Below are 21,087 nucleotides of genomic sequence, written 5' to 3'. Positions count from 1 at the left end.
CCCCGCCGTGCGGCCGCAGTGACGCGGGCTGTGCGGGGGAGCGGGGCAGGGCGGGGCCGTGCGGCCGTTGGCGGGGCGGGGCGGTGCCGCCAGCTGCCCCCTCGCTGAGCCCGCCCGCCCGCCGCCGCTGCGGGAGCGTCCGCCGAGCGAGCCGGGGGAGCCGCCGCCGCCGCCGCCTGGCCGAGCTCGGGGTGCCCCGGGCGCTCGGCGGGAAGCCGCGGCCAGGCATGGGCCTCATCTTCGCCAAGCTGTGGAGCCTCTTCGGTAGCCAAGGTGGGCGCGCGGGCCCGAGCCGGCGGCGGGGCGGGCGAAGAGTGGAGCCCGCGGGGCTGCGGGGGCCGCGGGCAGCCGTGGGGACTCGGGGCCGCTCCGGTCGCCCATCTTCCCCTGCAGGCCCGCCCGGCCAAAAGTTGGGCTTTGCTCTGTGCGGCGCCGTGAGCGCTGGCCCCGCGGCGCCTCATGCTCGGGTCGCTTTGTCTCAGTCCCGAGGTGGTCCCTCCTCTCCCCTCCTCCCTGGCCGCGGTAAGCGCGCCGGCTGCCCGGGCAGCGCTTCAGGCGGTGCGCCCGGATCCACGGCGGCCAGCGCTGCTGAGCCTCAGTGGACAATGACGGGCCCTTTGGGCTTCGCCGAGCCTCCTTTTTCAGTCGCGGTCTGTCATTAAAATAATGTTATTTTAGTCTTTGATTAACAGGGGAAAAAAAACGCCAAACGTGCCGGAGCCTTCGAGGTAACGATCTGTTTTTGTTTTGGCAAAGATGCTAGTTAAATACACTTAGTGACCCAAGAAAATCAGTTCTCCAGCCAGAAATAAAAAGGTCGTAAGGGGAAAGTATCGGTTTCCATGCTCTCCTGCCCAGTTCATCCAGCCCTGCAATCATGGCTCATTTTCTAATCCAGAGCTCAGAATTTGCGTCTGCCACTTCTTTACCGCAGATGGTTATTATGAAAATTGAAAATTATGGTTTTTCTGTTAATTTATGTGTTTTAATGATTTTTTTTTTTTACCTAGCCATCTTTGGTTAGAAAATTAAATAGTTAAGGACTTTATACTGTTTTTCCTTGAGGCCCTGAGCTTGGAACAGGCGAAGTGATGTTACTGTTAATTGTTCTCTCACCAAGTTTCCAAATGTGTACCTCATTTCCTCTTTAAAGTTATTGAAAATGCAGATAAGCCTTTTTTTGTGCAATGCTCTGTTGCAAGTTTTTGGAGACAGGTACACCTGGTGTACTTCAACAGTTTTGTCACTGTGATTGCACAGAACCCGTTCTAATTTTGTAAATACCAGAGCAAAGGCTCAGTGTGTGTGCACATTGACATCTGTGTATCAAACTGTCTTTCATGGAGTGAGATTGGGATCCAATCCCAGATCATTTATTTTTCTCATGCATACACCATCCTACCACATCATTCCTGAAATCTTCTGACAGAGTCTCCTGAATTTGTTGCTAGTTTCTTATTTTCCTGAACTGTTAAACCTATTTGGTAAGGTTCAATGTTTCCCCTGTTCTCCAGGAAAATATTAAGTAGCTTTTTTGTTTTCATCAGATATTCAATCTGCAACTCCTTTCCTTCCATGAAGTATTCCAAAGACTCCAAAGAGACCTATAAGCAGGAGATAACTGGTGGCTTTTAGTATTTGCCTGTATAGTAGCTTATGATGTCAATATTTATCTTCAGGAAAACACGTTTTTTTTGTTATTGTATATTATTTCCTGGAAGAAAAGTTATTCTTCATTGTGGTGGTTTAACCCTGGCTGGATGCCAGATGCCCACCAAAGCAGCTCTATGACTGTCCTCCTCAGCTGGGCAGGGGAGAAAAATTACAGCAAAAGGCTTCTGGGTTGGGATAAGGACAGGGAGAGATCACTCATCAGTTACCCTCATGGGCAAAACAGACTCAATTTGTGAAATTAATGTAATTCATTATCAGTCAAATCAGAACAGGTTAATAAGAAATGAAACCAAATCTTCTAAACACCTCCCTCCTAATCTTCCCTCTTTTTTTCCCAGGCTCAACTTTATTTCTGGTTCTCTACTGCCTCACTGCTGGAGGCATATAGGGAATGGGGGCTGTGGTCAGTTCATCACATGTTGTCTCTGCCACTCTGCCCTCCTCGTGAGGGGAACTCCATCCCCTGTTCCAGTGTGGGATCCCTCCCATGGGAGACAGTCCTCCATGGGCTTCTCCAATATGTGTTCTTCCCAAGGTGTACAATTCTTCCCTAACTGTTCCAGCCTCAGTCCTTTTCACAAGGCGCAGTTCTTCAGGCACAGGTCGTTCCAGCATGGATTCCCCACGAGGTCACAAACCTGCCGGCAAACCTCTTCTAGGGTGGAATCTTCTCCACAGGTTCTTGCCAGGAGCCTGCTCCAGCATGAGTGTCCAGTGGAGTCACAGCTGCCTCACTGTGATCCTCACCGCGGGCTGCAGGTAGATCTCTGGCACCTGCAGCACATGCTCCTCCTCCTTCAGCAGCCAACCTTGGAGTTGGCAGAGTTGTTTCTCTCACATATTCTCACTCCTCTTCTCCCTGTCCGTAATTGCATCTGTGCAATAACCCTTTTCCATCTTAAATATGTTATCCCAGAGGCATTACACCTGTTGCTGGTGGCCTTGGCTGCATAAACATGGGAGAATCTTTTAGGAGTTTCTCACAGAAAACACTGCGTAGCCCTCTCCACTACCAAAATCCCGCCATGCAAATCTAGTACATTCATATATTGAAATGGTTAATGAAAAATTAGTCTCACAGTTAAGATGGATGAGGTAATACCATGAAATATTTACTCTTTGGCTTTTATCCCAATGATAGGCTTTTGGAGTGTGTCCTGATCTTGGTTTGGCGCTGGAGTTATCTTTTGTTTGGTTTTTGCTTTGGTTTTTCTTTTTTTTTTTTGCCTCCTCCATTTGTGCTAACCATAGAAAAGAAAGTGGTTCTTTTCATGGCCAAAATTGAAATTTCCTTCTAGAAAATTTGCTTCAAACATAAACTTTTGACCTAATGGGAAATATTACATAACTACACAACTATTTTTCTCTATCATTAATATAATTACTAATAATAAAGGATAGTAATTTCTGAGTTGATTTTGGTTGCTCTTCAAGTTACATCAAATCTCGATAATTCCTTGGAGAATTCATAGGCTGTCCTGTGAAGCCACTTGTTGAGCAGACTAGCAGAGTTACACATAGATTTTGACTAGATAGAGGGGGTGTTCCAGAGTTGCAAACAGGCTGTGTGAGGAGCATGGTGTCAGTTCTTGTGGCCAGTGTGAGTTGTGTGATAGTCTGCAGTACTTGATAATGGCAAAAGGAAAGGTTAAAGGAAGCAAAGATTTGAAAAGTTCATTCATGTTACATCAAGTAGAGGATGGGGGATGAGGTATGCCTAAGTCTTTTCATCTCTCAATATGTATTGTCTCATAATCAAGTAGTAATTGAATGGTGTGAACTGAAATAGAGATATTTTTACTCCTAAGAGAAACAATTGGCTTTAAAATAGACTTTTGTCATTTTTCTATGTGACTTTCTACTGGCTTCCTGATTATTTTTCCTTTTTTTTTGAAACTGACAGAAAAACCTTGCCCAAGTATTGCTTTCATTTAAAATATCATGCACTGCAGCCATTTAAAGTCTAGTTACTAGGTGACCTAAGTTCAGATTGAACTTGCTTTTGTTAGTAACTTACTTTTAGAAGCTTAAAAAAATTAGACTTCAAAAATTACCTGCTGAATCTATGATTCAGGAGTCAAGTGGCACATTCTTCTAAGCAACATGTAGTAGTATGAATAAATGGTGGAGCAATTAAGTTAGTGTTAACACATGTCTGAGCAAAACTTGCTTATCATTCCATCAATACTATCAAGATTGCTCGTAATAAAACTATGTTAAAAACTGGAAGTGAATGTCAGTAGTCCTGATAAAGGTAACTGACAGTTGTCAATACCTTATTTTTTTGTATGTGTCTGATAGAGTTCTTTAAGAAGTTCACAAATCTGGGGTTTAATTATTTTTTGAATGGTAATTATTCTGAGTCTTACAGGTTGCTCTGAATAATTGCTACAGTTGTTAAAAAATCACTTTAAGAAAAATAATGGTAAGCTCTAATTCAAGGTGGTTGAACTTCTGTAACTCCACATTTTACTTCACTTAAGCTTACTGGCAGTTCCCAGTCAGGTTAGGAGAGACCATTATCTGGAAAACCAAATGGGTTTTGGTTCTGCTGGCTACTAAATGCTATTGACAGATTCTCTACTTTCTTGTAATCAAATCTGGAGATTCACGATGTATTTTAGCAGTTCTTTTGTGCTTCAGAGAAGACTCTAAGGTAGCTCTTAGTGTGCAGAATGAGTCTGTATTGAAACCTTCTTGACCTGCAGAATTATGCCATTCCTTCTGCCTCCTCTTAAGCGAACTTCTGTCTGCATTCTGTCCTCAGCTGTGAGGCTTCCAAGATTGTTACTCTTTGGAACCAGACGAGTGTTTTGTTTCCCAGCCTGAAAAGTATTGGTACCCTTTCCAGTAGTGTTTTTTCCAAATATATTGGAAGTCTCATCATTAAAGTATTCAGATTTTTTTTTCCATTTTTATTTTTAATTTTGGCAAAATAGGGGAAAAGGCATGTTGGGAAAGTTGAATCTTCAGTTTTGGGCCCTTTTACCACAGAGAAATACAGATGAGTAAGAGAAGAAAAGAACATATTATGTCTTTCTTCTAACATCTGCAGGAAGATAATCTTCAGTGTCCTCTGTTTCTGTGATACTAAACTGTGCCAGAGATTTTTTTTAAACAATATTACATATTAATTTTTTTAAACAGTGTGCTAAAAACGGTTGATAAAACCAAAGAAGTCCTCAGATTCTTTTAAGCAGCAGTCTGATACTGTCTTTTCTTTTTTCCCCTGCATATGCCTACTTCTTCTACTTTTCCCCTCTCCCCTTTCCTACCTGATTAACAAAGACTCTTCTCTTCTGCTCTCTAAACTTTGTCATGGATTTTCTCTTTTGCCAAGAGCATGGTGGACTGGGAAGATATTCATGAATACAACCTAAACTGAGTTTGAATACCAGCCAGTGAAAGGGAGAAACTTGGGTTAGTCTGTAAGTACAGAACACAAATAAATCACTGCCTATGGTTTACCCCTTAACTGTCCTTCCTCCTAAATGTGGCATCTATCTTCTACTAGTTGCTCTTGTAAACAAGTAGTTGTCTTGCTAAAATTCTGTTCTGTCTTAGTTTGGTAGTTTTTAAGCTCACATGTTTTTCCTGTAATGCACATCTATATGTAAATTTTCTGTATTTTCATCAAGCTAGACAGAAACTCAACTTCTGAATACATTTGTAAGTGAAGAGTTTTCCATTACTATAGTCCTGGAAACTGCTAGTTGTGTGAGATACCCATGATTTCATTTTACTATTTTCACGCCAAGATCACCATTAATTAATAATTGTGTGACTGTTTGTTTGTGCTTATTCAATCGCTGTATGAAACACCATTTGACTATGAAGTAACACAGATAAGCTGTGCCTTTTTTCCAGTTAGTGTTGAACCATTCACACTTCAGCGGCTTTCAAAAGCAGTCACCTCAATGGAGGTTTTTTCTTCATTACTTTAAGAGGTGTGATGTTGTGTCATCCAGCACTCCAATCATCCATGCCTAAGATTATGTATTCTCATAACAAGATGAGAGATCAGTGTAATGCCTGACTGGAATTTATTTTCTTTCTTGGAAATACCTCAAACACAATGCTGCAAAAGCAGAATCACCTTCTTCCTGGCAGTAGTTGACAGTGTCTGGTTTGAAAACAACAGAAGGGTATTTATCTTTGACCTTTCCTTTGAAAGCTCTTTAAATTTGAAGAAGAGATGGACAGTCAAGCTACTAGGCATGATTTATTAGTATTGAGAGGATTTCCTACTATCTATGTATTGGGAAAGGTCGTTAATTACTGATGCTGCTGTTAATGGGACTAGAAGTCATACTGCATTTACACCCAGGAAATGTTCTTTCCTTAGGATGTGTTGACAGGATGCAGTAGTAGGGGAACTGGCACAAGGAAATGCATTTTACCATCTGTTATGACCCTACTGCATAGCAAAACTTATAAAAGTCACAGAGAATGTTTTAGTACAGTAATATTCAGTTTGAAAAGACCTAGGTTACTATATATAAAAGATATCAAACCAAAAACTGAAACACTTTAATTCTTCCTTAAACCCCCCACTTGTGGGGAAAAAACACAGCAGTTGGATGATTATGATAGATCTTCTGATCTAGTAACTTATTTTATCCTGTAGATCAAATGTGGTATTTTATAGGAAATCTTTAAACTGTGAACCATGTTTTGCTTTGGAATAAGTGCCCTAGAATTGTAAATATTATCCTTTTAAAAACGGGCTTGTTCACAGAAATTTTAGGTATCCAGTTGCAAATTCTTTGCTCTCAAGTGATTTGCTTTTTTTGTCAGTAACTGGATTGGTATGTTGTAATTTCACATATGTCGCAAAAGAACCACCATTCTAAGTGGTTGTGCTACAGGATTTGAAATTCTAAGAAGGATTATTTATGGACAAGCATATAAATTCTGGAGTACTTTTTTGCTGGTTTTGTTTGTTAGTTTTCTGTTTTGCTTCCCCTGTGCCTGGAAAAAAAAATAATATTGCTGCATCTGCAAGATTACTACTCTGTATGTTGGACTTTCCAGCAGTTTGGGGGAGGTGATCTTTCCTTTCTGCTCAGCACTGATGAGGCCTCACCTGGAGCACCATGTCCAGTTCTGGGCTCCTCAGTACCAGAGAGTCATGGATGTGCTGGGGAGAGTCCAGGGATGGGCTGTGAGGGTGGTTAAGGGACTGGAGTGTCTCACATATCAGAAAAAGAGATGCAAAGAGAGCAGAGCCAGACTTGTCTTAGTGGTGCCCAATGACAGCACTGGGCACAAACTGAAACACAAAAGTTCCCTCTGAATATCAGGGAACATTTTTTCACTGTGGGGGTGACTGAGCACTGACCCAGGCTGCCCAGAGAGGCTGTGGAGTTTGCATCTTGGATATATTAAAAACCCATCTGGACATAGTCCTAGGCCGCTGGCTCTGTGGCCCTGGTTGAGCAGGGGTTTGACCAGATGACCTCCAAAAGTGTCTTCCAGCCTTGGCCATTCTATCATTCTGTGACTTTTCAGTTCAGAAGTTACAAAGGTAGAATTTGTGGCCTGTTCAAAATAGTTTTTTCTTAGGTTTTGCTGTGTGAATGTGATGGTACATTAACAAATGGTTGTTACTGAGCCTTGAACATTAGGGTAATATTTTTTGCAGCCTTTGGATGTTTGTTGGTGTTCTTAATATGATACACTGCTGTGAATTATATTTTTTCATTGTACTTTTCTTTCTTAAACTAGATATTGTTGATGAAGTAATCATTAGTAACCATACATTTATTAAGATTTCCAGTGCTGACCTGAGACTGTAGTCTCAAGAGAAGATGAGACTTTGTGGTTTTATTTGGCTTTTTTCTATCCTGAAGTCCCCAGTAATCTATGTCAGGCATTGAAATAAGAGAAACAAGCAAGTGCTTTCTTCAGTAAGGAAGAGTTATTTACCAGAATCATAATTATTGCTGTTTCTACTAATTTTGGTTTTTTTGTCTTTTTTTTTTTGTAATATATGCAGAGCACAAAGTAATCATAGTGGGACTTGATAATGCTGGAAAGACTACTATTCTTTACCAGTTGTAAGTATATGAACTACTTGTTTTTCTGTTTGAATTTTTGTATTTGTCACTGTTTAATCCTCGAAAATTCAGCTTTGTAACATGGTGGAATCTCTAGGGTTCTAGGTCACACTTTGTATGTTAATGGTATTAGTTGTTTCAAACAGAGTAAATATTTAAAGGATAAGTGAAGGAACTATTGTGCTTTAAAACTGAATTGTAAATTAAATAACAAAATTCCAAATTCAAGCACAAAGTGAACTGCAAATTTTTTGCCATGAAAGTCTGTCTGAATTTGTAAGCATAGAAATAATCCTGTTGCCAGTAACTGCAGAAAAGAAAGTGATTTTTAAATTAATGGAAATTCTGGCCATTCTGCAAATGGAAATTTGTAAATGGAAATTCGTAAATGGAAATTCTGCAAAAAACCAAAAATGCTTCCAAATATTTCTCAATTCCAGTGTCTAAAATTTGTGATGGAAAATTCCTAAAAATAATGTTTCATCTTGCCCAGGTCTTACCGTACTCATTTTCAATAATCATCATTGCACCCAAATCTTGGCAGCATTACAAAAATATCCACAATAAATTCAAGACTATTGTCAGAACCATAATTACTATTGTAACTTTGGAAAAGGAGGAGGGTGTAGATAAATTATTATCCATATGTTTGGATATCAAAACAGCATAGTGTTTTCCAAAAAAACTTTTTACTTTTTTATTCATAAGCATTTTTGAGCAAGCTCAAAGGTGGAACTGAGAACTTTTCAGCTATGTAACCAAACAGTCCTTTGGGATTTAATATTGAGTTACTAAGTAGAGTGCTTTGATAAAATTATATTCTGGCTTATATTTTGCACAGTTTAGTGTTTTTGTATTTGGGACCTTTAAAATGGCAGCTTCTACTTTAAAACAAGTGTGTTTTAAGTGTCTGTTAATGTCCTTGAAAGAGACAGTCCTCCTAAAACACAGATGCTCATACATTTGCTATGCCTCTTACGGGCTTATTTTTCATTGCTGATTTCAAGTACATCCACAGTCACTGCTTTCCTGAGAAGTTCAAATGTACAGCTTTTTAAAATATGCCTAAATTCTAAATATTTTTTTATCAGTTACACATATTTACTTTTTCTAGAAAAAGTGTGTTATAACTGAGCTATAACAAGCCTTGTGGATTTTGCTGACTGGTCCTTATGGTGTGATATTGTTTCCTTTAGCTTAATGAATGAAGTGGTTCATACTTCTCCAACCATAGGAAGCAATGTAGAAGAAATAGTGGTGAAAAACACTCATTTCTTAATGTGGGATATTGGAGGACAAGAATCATTGCGGTCATCGTGGAATACCTATTATTCAAACACAGAGGTATGAAAAGCTGCTTTGAAATCTACAAATTGAATAAGTTTGTTTGAAATAATATTTATTTATTCATTAGGAATATTGGTAGATTTTTGTAAAGATTGCAGCTGTATTGTTTTTAAATCTTACTGAGGAAAAATAAACTCCAAAAGTGTGAGGTATCTCTGGTATGCAGCCGTTTTTCTGGTAATATTTGAAGTATTTTTTCTGTATACTTTACAATAATGTTATTTGATCTGTGCTATAAACTGTGAAGTTGTACTTTTTTCCTAGGCAACCAAACGACAAAAACATTTTGGATCAGATTTTTTGCATGCTTTTTTAGGTAGATTAAGAAGAAAATTTTGCAATCTAATTTGCAAATTTCACGAGGATTTGCAGTGGCCAACTGGACTTCTTTACATCCAGTCTGAAATGGTTTTGAAATTAAGATAATTAAAGACAAGGAATGAAATTTTCTCTAGGCCTAAGTAGAAGTATTTAAAAATCTCATCAGCTCATAGCTTTTATCCAAAGGAGGAAGGAATGTCTTGCTGGGCAGTACTTGTGAAGTACTGGCAGAGCTGCTGTTACTGGAAAAGTTGGAGTAGAATTCAGCAACAGCTGACTTTTGGGGTTTGTTTTTATGATAGTGTTTTTGAGACCAAAAGGTTATCAATACCAAAAAGCACATATAATCTCTGAGGACTCTTTTGGAAATACCTACATTGATGTAAAATATTTTAGATTTCATTTCTTACCATTGCCACTAAAAGCAGAGATCTCTTGTAGATACTGCTCATTATATAAGTATTCCATCTTCCTGTAAGATTGGCTTTTCTATCTTTTCCTTTTTCTCTATCTTTTCCTATACTTCTCTTGAGGAGAGGCAACATCAGCGATCCGTCCTGGATCTGCTGAAAGCCTGGTGATGATATCTCAGCCTTCATCTCTAGTACTTTAGACTAATATTTCATTTTATCTGGAGAAGTACAGCTACATCTAAGACACGCATGACGATAAAGAGACTTCTGCCAGCATTACCTGGTATAGAGCAGTAAGTTCTTGGCATTTATCCCTTGAGTATCTTAGATTTTAGAATTTGGAGAGATGCATATATTCTTTTTCTGATACATTTGGGATGTTCCTCATATTCTGTCTAGTAAGTGTTTGAAATCCAGTGCCTTCTAGTACTTGGAAAGAAGAACTTTCCCTTTACTTAGAAGCTTTGTCTGCTGGAAACAGTTGAGGAAGAACAGAGATCTGTTTACTATGCTAATCCTAGCCTCCCTGATAGGAATAATTCTGTTACTGTTCCTCCTCATCTGCTAGGCATCTCAAAGTCACAGCAGCATTAAATTGACTTAGTTTTTCATACTTTGTGGTCATTTTCAATGGCTAATGAATCCCTTTAATTTTATGAGGCAAAGTGATTTGGAGCATATGTTGGAGAATTATAGCAGTAATTTCTAGTTCTCTGGTTTTTTGTGTTTCTTTTCTCTCTTTTGTTACTTTCTCTTTTCTAGTGTCCTCAGAAAGCATATGTCTCTTCTGTAGGAAGACTTGTGGTAGTGATCTCTTGAAAATGTGCTTTCTGTAATTTGCACTTTGTATTTGCATACTATACTATTGGCGTTTTTCCCTAGTTCATCATTCTGGTGGTTGACAGCATTGATAGAGAGCGACTTTCTATTACAAAAGAAGAACTTTATAGAATGCTGGCTCATGAGGTATGGTGGGCAGTTGGGATAATAGTTTTGTTGAGAACAGTCAAATAACATTTCATGCTTCCTATGTTAACAAAAATTATACTGTCAGAAAAAAAACCTCAAAGAGTAGGTGTGCATGCATGTTAATCACATTTTAAAACCATATAAATAAGCAGAAAAGTTATTGTGAAGCACTCTTCTAATAAGACTTGCTTGATTGTAATCAAATCAGTCTTTACTTAGCAAATGTTGAACATGTGAAATATCTTATGCTTCATATTAATGTAATGAGGTATTATTGTCCTTTACCACTGACTGTTTCAGTTAAATGGCTAAAATTTCAAAAAACATTGTCTTCTACATTTTTATTTTAGAGAAATGGAATTACCTACTTTTTTTGTTCGTTTTAATCCTGTTCCTTAAAATTAAGGCGCATATATCATACAATATAAATTAATTCCAATTCATTTTCCTGCAGAATCGTTTTGTTGTATTTTTATTATATATTGTCTTGAGGACTGTTCAGCATTGAACATCCCAAAGTAACTTGTACATTGGCTTAGGTAAAGTACATTAAAACCTTTTGTGATCACTCTGAAGCTGAATTAAGGTTGTTTTAAATCTAAATATTCTCCCTCATTTTTGAAAGAAAAGGATTTAGTACAATGCAAGTAAACCTGTTGCTTTCTCTGAGGGACTTGCTATATTTCATTCACATAAGTGAGTTTTTGGTTTACAGTTTAAATACTAATTGTAGTTTGGGTCTAATAGTAAGGAGTAAATTCACTGCCAAAAAAGTAGTGAAAATTACTTCTTGTGGTAAAGTTTTCCCATATAGTTGTTTGTTTCCAGTCTCAAACTTTTAGGAAATTGTGATCTACCATCTCTGGAAAGCAGTCAGTAGGCCTAGACTGGACTTCTTGTAGGGGTGAATTTCCAGCTGTAGATCATAAAGCTTTGTTGGTTTTGTTTTTTTTTCTCTTGGTGGAAGAAGAGTCTCAAAATTTAATATGCATTTAAATATACTGAATGCTTTTTGTTGCAACTGTCAGCGTCCTGAGCATTAAATTTGTTTGCCCTTCTGCACTTTTAAAGCCATACATTCCAGTTCTTGTCTCATTGCTCTTTGGAATGCTAAATTCCATACTGAAACAAAACAATTTTAATTAGTAATTAAAGCTGATGCAGCATTATTAGAGCTCCCTTTTTGGAACACTAGGATTAAACTTACAAGAATTCAGAAGGCTTTCTTAAATTATTACTGCTTTAATCAATACAGAACTTGTTCAGTGAAGTTCAAAGCAATTTCAAGGGAGTGATATCTAGCAAGCGTTTCCATTTGAATGGTATTTATTGTGAGACTTGGAATGTTTGCCCAGGAGAAAAATCCACTGGCTGAATGGTTTGGAGCATTATAAAATGTATTTTGACAAGACTTTCTGTTAGCTATGTATGAACATGTGGTCAACACCAAAAGGATATCATATAATACATTACAATTTGGTTCTCTGTGGTGGTGAACACTTCTGAATAAATTAGTTTTTTCAGTCTTCCTGTAATGAATATTTAGTGCAGTAAGTTGGTAAAAACCTCCATGTTCCTATGTAATTGTAGATTAGCTTGACTACAGTAAGAAATTAAGTAAGCACAATAGCCTTTTAGTTCTCCATAATAACTATTCTGAGTACTGTAAATCATTTCTAGGATTTACGGAAGGCTGCAGTTCTCATCTTTGCAAACAAGCAGGATGTGAAAGGCTGCATGACGGCTGCTGAGATCTCTGCATACCTCACCCTCAGCTCCATAAAGGATCACCCATGGCACATTCAGTCCTGTTGTGCTTTGACAGGAGAAGGGTAAATGCTTACTGCTTAGTGTGGCAATTCATGGTAAATGAGAACAGTGATTTAGAAGCCTGTTGACATCAACGTGGATTTTCTGAAAGTTCTTATTTTCTGAACTTTGCAGTCAGAGGGACATTTTGAATTTTCCATTTTCTTAATTGAACCTTGTGGTTTTTTTCATAGCTCAGACTCCAAATTCATGTGAAAGTCTTCCATTTGTTGTTAAAAGCCCCAAACCAAAACCCAAACAGCATCCCTCCACGTAAATAAATAGCTGTTGACATACCTGTCTACTCTCTCTGTGCTGCTCTCTTACTCTTGTGTGTCCTTACGTATTCAAAGAAATTAGCTACTGTTCTTGTCCTTTATATTCTAAAATACAGGAAGCTTCTGAGCTGGCTGGTTGAGGTGTTTTGGAGTTTTCTTGGTTGGTTGGGTTTTTTGATTAGCATTGAAACATAGCTTTGATGAAAAGTTACATAGATCTGTCATAAAACGGTTACAATTTAAACTTTTTTTTTATATCTGGCTAATGTAGCTAAATTTGAGATTTCTGTACCTTATGCAAACAATTACTAAAATGGAAAGCTGGGGTAGCCTTAGATCGTTAGTGTGTAAAAATCAAAAAACATTGTAGGATACCATTTAACAAGTTAGATAATGTCTTGTTTGTATGGTATGAAGTGTATTAATTTTTCATCTTGATTTTTTTTGAGCAGTCTTGTAATGTGTGATATTTAGAGGTTTTTTCAGCTGTGTTGTACAACCTTTACAATAATGTAGTCTTGTGACATCAAAAATAGTGAATCCTTGAGAATTTGGGAAGGGAGAGCATCTACTTTCTAGCAGGAAGCATTGTGTGATACCATGGAGATGTCTTGTAGAGCGAATGGTGACATTAATTTCCTTAGGGTGGAACATGTTAGTGAGAACAAAGTGGGATTTTTTTTTCATGTGATCTCTGGATTGTATTATATTCCAAGATTTAACTCTGCTTTCCTTCTACCAGTTTTGCTAAAGTCACTTTAGCAGTTTATGTACTAACTAAGATCTTCAACCAAGTTGACATTTGAAGGAAAGTTATAATTAATAAATACGAAGATTAGTTTAGAAACAATGGGCATCCGAGACTGCTTTTTTCTTATTCTTTAAAAAAAAAATAGGGGTGAATATTTAGAATACTTTAAATTATGACAGTAGTGAGATCAACTTAGAAAGAACATTCCCAGAGTTAGATTATTGAGCTGAGTCTTCCTCAGGAAGATCTAATACAAATCTAGGGAGATCAGCCCCATGTGAGTGAAGCTAGCATTCTTGGATAGCTAAACCCTGATTTACTGTACAAAGGTAAAGTTCAAAGAGTTATAAACTAGGTGACTAGATCCCTAGAAAATCACAGGAAAGTCTGTCTTCTGAAACTGAAATGGTTGGAGATGCAAATTGAGTTAGGAAGCAGGTTAGATCCCATGCAGTCTTCGCATTCAATATAAACATACTTTTAACTTTGTAATGTCATTTTAGAATTCTTTATATACTGTCTTTTTGTGAAACAATTCAGTCTGGATAACCTGCCCTTTGTCTTTTAGTATTAGTATGTAAAGGTCTAGCTTTCTGTAGAAAAAGAAAAACTTTTTTGTTTCCATGTACTTACGAGTAAGCATTTAAGAATAGGGTCTTTTAGGTTTACAAGGAAAAAAAAATTGAAGTACTGCCAAGCTTCAGTAAAATAGAATGCTTGATCATTTTCTTGTGGCTAAAGCCTAAGTAGACTTAGTTTAAAACATTATTTACTCTGTTCAGCTTTCAATCCTATTTCCAGTCAATTTGATTTATTTTAAGTAGATGTTTCTATGCATAAAAACAAGTAGAAAATACTTTCAAGTTGCTAGAATAGAACCAGTACCAATTATAACATCTCTTGTCTTTCAGATTGTGCCAAGGCTTGGAGTGGATGACCTCCCATATTGGAGTGAGATAGCTTTCTTTTTTTTTTCCTTTTTTTTTTTCTTTTTTTTTCTTTCCTTTTTTTTTTATTCCTCAAAAAGAAGAGACTTCTATTTATCCTGTGAACATGTACATTTTTCTGTACTTTTGGCTGCAGAGGCAGTGACCATGTTTAATTTATATCAGCCAACCTCTAATCTGTGCTTGAATCAAGCGCAGTTAAACTGAAACACAAAAGTATTTTCTTAAGTTTTTTTAATACACTAATCTTCAATGGGATGAACATATGTGAATCTGTTTGTAAGCATTGAAATTCCTCTGAATATGAATACTAACTTTTTTGATGATAGCTTTTTGAAATCTGTTTTGTCATTGTCAATATTTCATATTTCCTCTTTCTAAATAGTTGTATAACTTACTAACATAAATGAACACATTTTCTTTAATAATTAAAAGTAGTGTTTAGGTTAACTTTACTCTGCCATAGCTTTAACCTCAAAGGATAACCGTATCTCTAGCTGGACTTCCTAGAACATTAGTAGAGTTCTAGCCAGCATGAGAATTAATGTTTATGAATGCAAACTTTCAAATGCTTAATGGGCTAGATATAGTTAACGTTGTGGTGGCTTTTGATCTGATATACAATGGAACTTCTGCCTTAAAAGAAATCTGTTTCAGTCTCAATTTCTGTGGTATGTAGTTCTAAGACACTCTTCTACTTGAAGGTGCATCTCTGTACAGAGCATAAAAATATTGTTATGAAGTGCTGGTATCGTCACTTAGAACTTGAATAACTTTTCAAAGATAAATCGGTCTTTAAATTTGGAATCACAGCAGCCAGTGTTACGTGTAGACTTGCTGTATTCTGTTAAAATTTTAAGTTCTGTGTACATGAGCCTTCCTCACCTTTTAGTGAGAGTGCTGTTTTCTAAATGAATGCAAAATCAAAAGGGAAGCCAGATTTATGAACAAAACAAAACCATGGTGCTGTATTTGTAGACTCCAGAGTGAAGCTAATCTTGACATTTATTTTCCTGCTATCACATATGTGTTCAGATTCTGTTGCAGAGAAATTATTTTGCCTTTTTTTTTTTTTTTTTTGGTCTTATTTGCACAAGAAGAGAACTTTTGACGTTGTTTGACTTAGATTCCTTCACCTGAATTTTAAAGAACAGGTGGTGAAAGATTGGACCCAGTAACTGTTAATTCAGTTTGAAGTGAATTAAGTTTAAAGATAATCTAAAGGTACGGAGTTAATTGATAGCATTAGGCATCAAATAAACCTAACCACCAATCATCCCAAAAAACCTCACATGAGGACTGAAAAGACCAAACAAACCAGCATACCACAACCAACAGTGGACACCCAATTCCTAGCAAAGTCCCAGCAGCAGTCAGGTGCCCAACCTATCTAAATGCTTGGCAGGTTCTCCAGAAGTTCTGTTGTGCTCTTCTGCATGCCTAAAAGCCACATGGAGTTTGATTACTGGAACCATTTTGCAAACTGACTGTAGGCCTTTGATGACAAAATGTTCTTGTTGAATCTTGTTCTGAAAATTTAAGCACACTGTTTTCTTTAATAAAGTTTTAACCTTTCTAAATTTCAATTTGTCTTCCATTTTATTTAAACTAAACTTAATGAAGTTTTAAGAATATCAGCAAATATGTTGTCTTAAGTGTTGGAAAGACTTTGAATACGTGTGGAAACAGTGTTTGGTTGAATGAAGTTGTGTGTTAATGCCAGTTAGCAAACGTCACATGTAGGACTACATTGAGTGTCAAGTCAAAATGTTCAGAAAGTGATTAAAATCAGCAAAAAGCGGTGCATAAAGAGAAAAGATGAATGCAAGTCAAGGTTAAAATCTGGTATTAAAGCTGCTTGCTCTGATGTTTGGCTGTTTTAATGTGTGAAAATTTGTTTTTCTCTTAGGAAAGTAAATTATAAAGGAAAAAAATGATAGTATGAATGGTGTTTCTTGTTTGGTGACTTAATTTCAGTTTGCAATTTAGATTAATTTTGAGGTTTAGTTTTATGTCATTCAGAATTTAGTTGTGAATACTTACAAAGAGCACTAGCTGGATATGTAGCCCTTTGATGACTAAAAAAAGAAAAAAGGTATGATTTTGTATTTAATGCTTTCTAGCTAAAACCATTTGTAAATCTATCGTTTGATTACTACATCCAGTCTTATGTGAGGTAATACATGTAACTTAGGAGAAAATGATCTGAATGTAGACATTAGGTTCTGCAACAGTTTTTCATTGATAATATCAGTTTGTTCACAGCACTGTTGCTGTGGGGTTTTTTTTTACTATTATTTTTTGAGGGAAAAAGGCTTGGTGCAGAATTTTGGGGGGCCTATTTTTAATAACTTCAGAGCCTGATAAAAGTGATTTGATTAAAATATTATTAAGGGGTGCCTTAGAATACTGTGTGTGTCTTTGCATTACTAAACACTGCATTATGTTTGCTAATTTGAAGGTAGTAAATGTCTTGCAGGTAGTTTTAATCTTTGAAAATAATCTGTGTTTAATGTGCTGTTCTCAAAGAACAATGTTAATCACCTTAAATTCAGGAAATTATGGTGTCCTATGCACATTTACATTCTACTGCTGTGAATGGGTTGTCACGTGGCTTTGTATTTATGTTCTTTTTACTTTTTGTCTAGGTGGTAAAGAGGTTCAGTATCCCCAAAGCAGGGATTCTTTCCAGCTGTTTAAACACACTGCATGCAGTAAGGTGAAGAGGACTTGGGCACAGCTGCTAAAAATATTTGTCATCAAAATAAAATTGAGTTGTTCTGTTAAGTTTAGTGGGGTTTTTGTTGGTGAGTGCTCTGTGGTGAAGAGGTATTGCAGCAGTGCAGCAGTGTCACTTTAATTTGGTCTGCAGCCTGTTCACTGGGGCAGAATGGAGGCCTGCAGCATAGGCAGCTGTAGGCAGCTCACAGAAAATCTTGGCTGGACACCTGCTTCCTTGCATCTCGGAGGAGCTCCAGCTTTGATCCTAAAGAGACTGTCACATCGTTTCAGCCATGGGAAGTGCGGGTCTTTGTTTGTTTTAGTGAAGGGTGTTTGTTTTAGTGGACTGTTCCTTTTCAAAGTAAGAACAAAACAAATCCAAACAAAGACTGGGAAAGAACTTTTATGGATTTTTGTCTGTCCATTTGACTATGCTTAGCATTTAGCTGAGTTTGCTCTTTCTTTTTGTAGAGTCTGCCTTGTGAAAGAGCCCGCAAGGCAACAGTGAGGAGAGCAAGGACAAGAAACCTGGCCAGGATGCCAACACTAGCAATAGAAACTGGCATCTTGGAATAACCTTCAGCTTTTTCTAAAATTATCTTTATGATCTTTCAACACTGAGTGTTCTGTATTTTGCTTCTTAAGTGATAGTGCACTAGAGAAGCTGTACGCTGTCTATGCAGTGTGTGTGCCCACCATGCAGGCAGGAGAACGAGGCTTCACATTAGGATTGTTTCTTAGGTTTATGTCTCTTCAGTTAAGTTGATTTTTGTTTTGCTGGGTAGAGAGAAGCATTTCTTATAGAAGGTTTTCTTGGATGTAGCTGGACAGTCTTGCAGTTGCGCACCAGTTTGTGTCCCCTAGATGGCAGGAAAGGATCAGTTTAACAGTGCCAAACATGCTTTAGCTTGTGTTCTTTGCCATCTCTGTGAAAGAGTTTAAAAATGCCTCAGTAAGTGAAGAGGCTGTGTATCACTGGCTGAATCATGGGGATCATGCTTAAATATAATGGAGACAGTGTACAGGAGAGGAAAGTTGAATCACTTCTTCGGTGGGAAGGAAGCTTACAATGAGGTTTTAAAAAAATTGAAACTGTTCTGTAGCTTAAAGGCATTTCTTCTTAGTTCTTTATGGTTAGAATTATATTCCAAACTGTTTATCGTTGCTGCAACTAAGAATGTAGACAACAAAATAATGAATACAATTCCTGGCATGTTTCATTTTAATAATAGCTTCTGTCTGTTTTCCATGACATGCTTGATTTTTTTTCAACTTTGGTTGATTGACAGTTGCTCTTCTAATATTCCATTGCACTACTACTCAGAAATTGCAAGGATCTGTAACATTTGAACTGTCACTTTGCAGTGTGTTTAGCTATGATGATGATTTTTAGTCTACACTACTGCATATGAAGGCTAAATTCAAGTTAAACAGCAGTTCTGTTGCAAGGTTTAGATAACTTTTAGTGTAAGCAGTGCATAAAATAGCCATGGTTGCAGTGTGCAGTACCACCAGTAGCCTTTCATTTCCCATGTTTTTTCTTCTGCACTTGATATATGTCATGTTGGTGTATTTCTCTTTATGCAGTGTTTTAAAGTTATTTGCATTAGTACTATTGATAAGAGTATTGCCTAATAATTAACACTTCATTTTTATGTCCACACTGAAAGTTACTGCTGGCCAGTCTTTGTTAGAGGTGGAATTGACTTGTATGGTATCAAAGGGCTCATCCTCCATACTGAACAAGAACAGAACTGGTGCAAAGTGTTGGGGCATCTCAGGAAGAAGTGAAGTCTCTAAGACCATAATTCCATGTCATTTCTAAGCATATTCTTTAATAAAGTGATGAGCAGGAACTTCTTTTGAAACTCACTGTCTGTTTTGGCAGCACATCTTTTTCAGCTAGTAGCAAAAGTTAACCTTTATGTACAAGCTGTACCAATGAGTTTAGTTGAAAACACTGCATAGGCATCTGTTAGGCCAGGTGGGAGCAGCATGACCTAGCTTAGCTGTGCTCTGAGGCTGCGAGGTGAGATCCCAGTTTTGGTCTCAAAGCTGCTCAGATTGATGAACTAGCAGAACATTCAGGATTTGAGCCTGCTTTCCAAGAAAGCCAACCGGGAGATGCACACACCCTGACTGTGTGGGTACACCTTCTGTGTGGGTTGTTTATCTCACAAAGGCTGACTCCAAAGCCCTACACTGAGGTTTCTGTGCTCTGCAGTGCACATTGTGAACTTGTAGCATCCACAAGGAATGAGGTGGATCTGCTTCCAGAGATGACTTTGGTCTCACTGCAATCCTCTCCTGAAGTGACCATGAAGTCACTGGAAACTGAAATTAACTCTACTAATATAAACATCAGTGATAGTATTGATTGAAATTTTCAGATGTAACCCTGCCATTTTGGAATTAAATTAATAAAAAGGCACTGTTGGTTGGGAAAATGCCTACTGAGTTCTTTCAAAAATTTTCAGAAACATGTTTCAAAAATAGGGCTGCTAAAACTGATAGTGACTTAAAATTTTGATAACTGGCTAAAACTAGTCAGAATCTGTGACAGTTTTAAGAAAAATATGGCTGTTTTCTCAACAAAACTGGTTTCTGGTCCCTCATTTTTCACGACTGCACTTTTAAAGCAGTGTTTTCACTGAATCATTTGAGTGCTTTTCATTTTTCCATTAGCTTCTCCCAGTATCCCCACTGTGGTTTAATTCCATTCTGTAGGCTAGTTCACTAGTTTAGGCTTGGAGCTTTGCTTTTCTAATCTCATGTTGAAAAAAGAACTTTTTGGTCAACCTTGAAAGTTTGACAACAAGTTATCTTCAACCACCGCCAATACTCCAGTGTTGGGAAAAACTGAGTGCATTTTTTAAAAATAGCATTGCTAGATACTTGGTGTAGATTTCAGCTCAGTACACTAAAATTAAAAGCTGAAGGAAGCAAATGAAAGATCAATGTTCAAACGTGTAGGAAAATATGAATGACTTTATTTTTTTGAAAGATACAAATATATATAATAGTTTTATATTAAATATTGAAGATACAAGTATATATAATCTTCTCATATATAATGGAAATTGATGCATATATATACTGTAGTCTGTCCAGTGAATATTGAATGAGATCAGTATTGATGCTACAAAGGCCTAAGCTCTCAGTTCTTAGCACCGTTTTTCCCATCCAACAGTTGCTTTGGATTCAGCACCTTTCAAAAATAGGTAACAACCTCTTAAAATATTTTCCCTTCACTCTTTTATCAGTAAGTTGCAAGGCGGCAACTACTTGGTAGAATCCATTTTCAGTTTAGTAGGAAGTGTAATATACTTCTGGAGGAAAATTGGTAAGTAATTACTGTAGAATTAAATCCTATTGCTTCTGTGAAAATAAACAATACAGGAGGTGTCTGGGGACTTGCAGTAGGATGCATAATCCAACAGTACTCATTCTTCTTTATAGAACTGTCTAATTAGGAGTTAATGAAAAAATATTGGCCTGCTTGCAATTCTGTACACTAATTCTCTGCAAGTGTAGAAAGTTTCTTGTGCTTCCTCTAAGCCTTTCTATGGTTTTGCTTTTGTTTTTTAGCTGCAATGAAAATGGGATCTTACATTCACACAAATTGTTTATGTCTTGGTAGTAAGCCATTCAGTTCAGTACCTTCTTAATTCATTTGCTGCTTTGATTGTCTATTCTGTGCCGTCAAGACTGTTTCTTCTAGACTAAGTATAGATCTACAATTTTTTACCAAATTAAAAAAAAAATTAAAAAAATATTAAGGAAAAAGAAAGTCAAAGG

General features: G+C 37.3%; 1 protein-coding gene across 1 annotated transcript; it reads left to right on the top strand.

The window, feature by feature from the left end:
* Positions 1 to 105: 105 nt before the first annotated feature.
* On the top strand, positions 106 to 16,154 carry ARL5B (ARF like GTPase 5B). Its single transcript, XM_085050567.1, has 6 exons — positions 106 to 273; positions 7,673 to 7,733; positions 8,930 to 9,077; positions 10,697 to 10,780; positions 12,464 to 12,615; positions 14,533 to 16,154. Exons 1-6 carry the CDS (start codon positions 228 to 230, stop codon positions 14,579 to 14,581), a joined length of 540 nt encoding a protein of 179 aa, XP_084906693.1. The 5' UTR covers positions 106 to 227; the 3' UTR covers positions 14,582 to 16,154.
* Positions 16,155 to 21,087: the final 4,933 nt, after the last annotated feature.

This window comes from Lichenostomus cassidix, chromosome 2 (genome assembly GCF_008360975.1).
Source record: "Lichenostomus cassidix isolate B80296 chromosome 2, HeHo_3.0, whole genome shotgun sequence".
Taxonomy (NCBI): domain Eukaryota; kingdom Metazoa; phylum Chordata; class Aves; order Passeriformes; family Meliphagidae; genus Lichenostomus; species Lichenostomus cassidix.
Note: the sequence above shows the minus strand (reverse complement) of the source record. Positions and strands in the feature narration are given on the sequence as shown.

Excerpts from the sequence above, each read along its gene's own strand:
- ARL5B (XM_085050567.1), top strand. The coding sequence starts at position 228 with ATGGGCCTCATCTTCGCCAAGCTGTGGAGCCTCTTCGGTAGCCAAG. Across the intron at positions 9,078-10,696 it reads CCTATTATTCAAACACAGAG|TTCATCATTCTGGTGGTTGA; the intron begins GTATGAAAAGCT and ends GTTTTTCCCTAG. Across the intron at positions 12,616-14,532 it reads TGTGCTTTGACAGGAGAAGG|ATTGTGCCAAGGCTTGGAGT; the intron begins GTAAATGCTTAC and ends CTTGTCTTTCAG.